The 3,411-nt window shown below is 56.4% G+C and overlaps 1 protein-coding gene across 1 annotated transcript in view; it reads right to left on the minus strand.

Annotated features, from left to right (window-relative positions):
• Window positions 1-3,411, minus strand: part of ATXN1 (ataxin 1) — an 88,241-nt gene that overhangs the window by 8,315 nt on the left and 76,515 nt on the right. The window contains 2 exon segments of the mRNA XM_010151707.1: window positions 4-835; window positions 837-1,469. Coding sequence (XP_010150009.1) covers window positions 4-835; window positions 837-1,309 — 1,305 coding nt within the window. The 5' untranslated portion in view covers window positions 1,310-1,469.

Below are 3,411 nucleotides of genomic sequence, written 5' to 3' on the forward strand. Positions count from 1 at the left end.
GGCCGTCGCCGGCAGCCCGACGGGGAGTTGCTCCGAGGCGCTGTGGGTGGTCTGAATGACGGTGTGAGGGGACAGCGTGGCCACTGCCTTCACCCCCTCGTGGCCCAGAGCCTGCTGCGGAGACAAGGCGTAGGACCGGTGGGCTGGCTTTCCTAAGTGCAAGCTTCCCTTGTCGTTGAGGGTTGAGGGAGAGGTCTCGCGGTTGGTGGCCTGCTGCACCTCCATGTCGGCCGTGGGCGTGCTGCTGTTGGGGACCACCATGACGGAGGCTCGGACACCTGAGGAATCCCGTGCACCGTACTCGGCGGGGCTCGAGTGGACCACCACGTGCCTGGTCTCATAATGATGGGGAGCTGGTTTATTGCCTGCTTTGACTAGACCTATGTCGGCAGATGGCGAAATGCCGTACCTCCGGCTCTTCTCTATCTCGCCATTCAGTACCTCCTTGGCCTGCATCGCCTGCAACCGGCTGCTCTCGGGCTTCTTAGGGGCATCCCTGGCGACGAAGTGGCCCCCCGAGTCGGTGTACTGCACCACCACTTGGGAGGAAGGGCCGAGGGTGAGGGTGTGCGGGATCACTGTCTGATGGGGGTGCAGGGGGACTGGGATGGTTGGAGGAGAGACGTTTCTAACGGTGCTCTGGGAAGAGCTGGAAATGTGGACGTACTGGTTCTGCTGGGTGGGTGGAGGAGACCCAGCGGCGATCAGTCCAGGCGTCCTGACCAGATGCGGCTCAACTTTGTGCCCTTGCTGGCTTAAGCCGCTCATGCTGGCCAGCAAGGTGGAATAAGCCTCCAGCTGGGAGCGCTGGGATGGAGTGGTCGCAACAGCCGTGGACGGCGCCGGTCGCGGAATTGGCTGTTGGGGAAATCAGCTGCGAAGGGATGAATCCGGTGTACGATCCGCTGTACTGGGGCCCGACGAACTGGAAGGTGTGCTGCAGGTGCGTGTACTGCACAGGGGAAACGGGGGTCCCAGACTGGGAGAGGGCGGGCGAGTACACCGTGGGAAGAGTGGTGGAGACCGGAACGGACCTGGGCGCGCTTGGTGGGGAATAGTCCAGCCCCGCAGACAGAGACTTGTGCAAACCCTGCTGCAAGCCCACCTCCACTGACGACGTCCCCCCAGGCCGGTGTCGGCCCCCGAGGCTGCCCTGGCCACTGGGTGTGCTGGGGAGCCATGCTAGGTTATCCGCACGGTGGTTTTCGTTTGGCAGGACCGGCTTCACCTCTGACGGCAGGCTTGTGGCAGGGATTTCTCGCTTCTTAGGTGGCAGGCATTCATTGCTCCGCTCTTGGTTGGATTTCATCTTTCGCCGTCCCCCCTCCACTGTGCTTGCTTCACTGTCTGGCTGGCTCTGATTTCAGTCTGATAAACGGAAAGTCACATTTGATTTCTGCAAGGGATCCAGTGACTTCATGAGGAATCATCTCCCCGTGAGCACGATCCTCCGATGGCTCCTCTGGATTCTGCAATGAGAGGGTGGGCAAGGGAGGGGGGGATTCACATCGTCAGCACTGAGAAATGAGAACAAGTGAGACGACACCACGAAACAGCAAGCGAGGAAAAGGAAAAGCTCTGGAAAGAACACAGCCGGTCAGACACTGCTGCTGTCGTGTCAAGATGCAGTTGACAGCTGTGCTGTAAACAGCAGCAAAAATCCTGGGCACGTCTGCTAACACATCAGGAGCACAATTAAAACTTTAGGCAGATCAGAAACTCCCTGGCCGTGACTTGCCACATGAAGCAGCAGTCACTTATTTCCCAAGTCTCGCTTTCTCCTTCCTCTGGGAAAACCCTCCGTGTCACTAAGGTGCGTGGTTCACTCTTCCAGCCTCTCCTTCCTTGCAACGACAGCGTTGCCTTCACCCTGCCGTGCCCTAAAAAGCACGGGAGTGCAGCAGGGAGCCCCGAGGAACATGCACTCACGGAACATTTACATTAGCAACAAGTTGCTACTAGCGGTGCAGAGGGGAGGTGGTGGGTCACTTCTGAACCCCTGAACCCCAGAGTCACCCACAGGGTGACTGCACATCATGCTGAGCAGGGCTGTAGAGGCAGCAGCTCCCCCTGCGCCCGCCACACACAGCCCCTCACGGGCACACGTGCCCTTCATCAGGCAGTCTGGCAACGAAGCTCGGCCACGCAATCTACTCACAGCAGCAGCCCGGAGCCAGAGATGGCTCTGAGCCAGGGTTTTAATGTGTGGGGTTGGGGTTTTTTCCCCCAGTGCTCTGAACTCCCTCTGCCACTGACACCTCATGCCCAGGTGCCCGGGCAGGGCTCTGCGCTGGGAGATGTCCCCTGCCGAGAGCAGGTCAGCCAGGGACGGGCACCGACACCACCTCCACCTCCGGCGGGATCCAATCCCCATGTTTCTTAGCAACTGCTACACCAGGGAGGCTGCGGGGGCCACTGCCACACGTGTGACTGCTGGGCAAACACAGCCCTGGGGAGGCCCTGCTAGGACTGCTTGGGAAAGCAGGTCTGAGTTTCCTGATCCAAACCAGGAGCCCCCACCACCATAAAATTTTATACCTGGGCTAATTTTGTCATTGTAGCAAACCAGTTGCCTTCTCTGCTCTGCATCACTTAATTGGTGACTTCAGCGATCCAAAGACAACAAAGTCAACAGAGTCTTCCTAATTCTTTCATTCCCTGTGCAGGAAAATACCCTAACTAAATCACATCATGCTTTGAACAAAAGCAAAAGGAGCTGACAGTCTCCCCCTGCCTTCCTGAAACCTGCCTTGCCTTGTCCTGCAACAAACCTTATGGAGAGTGAAACTCTCCCCCAGTCCTTGTCCAGCCTCCTCTCGTCATCGGCATTTCTGGCTGCTTTTACGCAAGAACAGACGCTGAGAAACCGTGCACCTCGCACAACTGGCATCCCAACAGTGAAAGAATTAAGAGTGGATGTGAAAGAAGATGGAAATAGGATATTGCCCACTTTGAAGTGAACGCTGAGCAGCAGTAACGATACTTATCTTATGGCAAGTAATATTCCTTTGGGGGATGTCTTTGCCTGCTGCCTGGCTTCTAGTGAACAATAAGCCCGATGTTTATATGCGCATGCAGTGCTTTGAAGACATACTAAACTAAGATTAAACCTATCTTTAAGGGCAGTCTTTACGTTTATGGTCCTCCAAGCTGCTGTAAGCCTGCAGGAAAAGTCCAAACCTTCTAACGGCTTGATACAACCAGTCTTAAGTTAATTATTTTGTTGTTTAAATATTGATTAACAGGAATGAAACACCAGTAGCCACAGAGCTGGGGGTAGAGGGATAAAACACTGTTTCAGGGCAGATTCCCAGGCTCCGAGGCAAGAGGGAGGTCGAAAGGACTCAGGGCAGCTTCAAAAGAGCAAGGGACAGCGGTGCCCTGAGCCTGAGCTCAGTGGCTCGGGGCAGC

Source organism: Eurypyga helias, unplaced genomic scaffold (genome assembly GCF_000690775.1).
Source record: "Eurypyga helias isolate BGI_N326 unplaced genomic scaffold, ASM69077v1 scaffold255, whole genome shotgun sequence".
Taxonomy (NCBI): Eukaryota; Metazoa; Chordata; class Aves; order Eurypygiformes; family Eurypygidae; genus Eurypyga; species Eurypyga helias.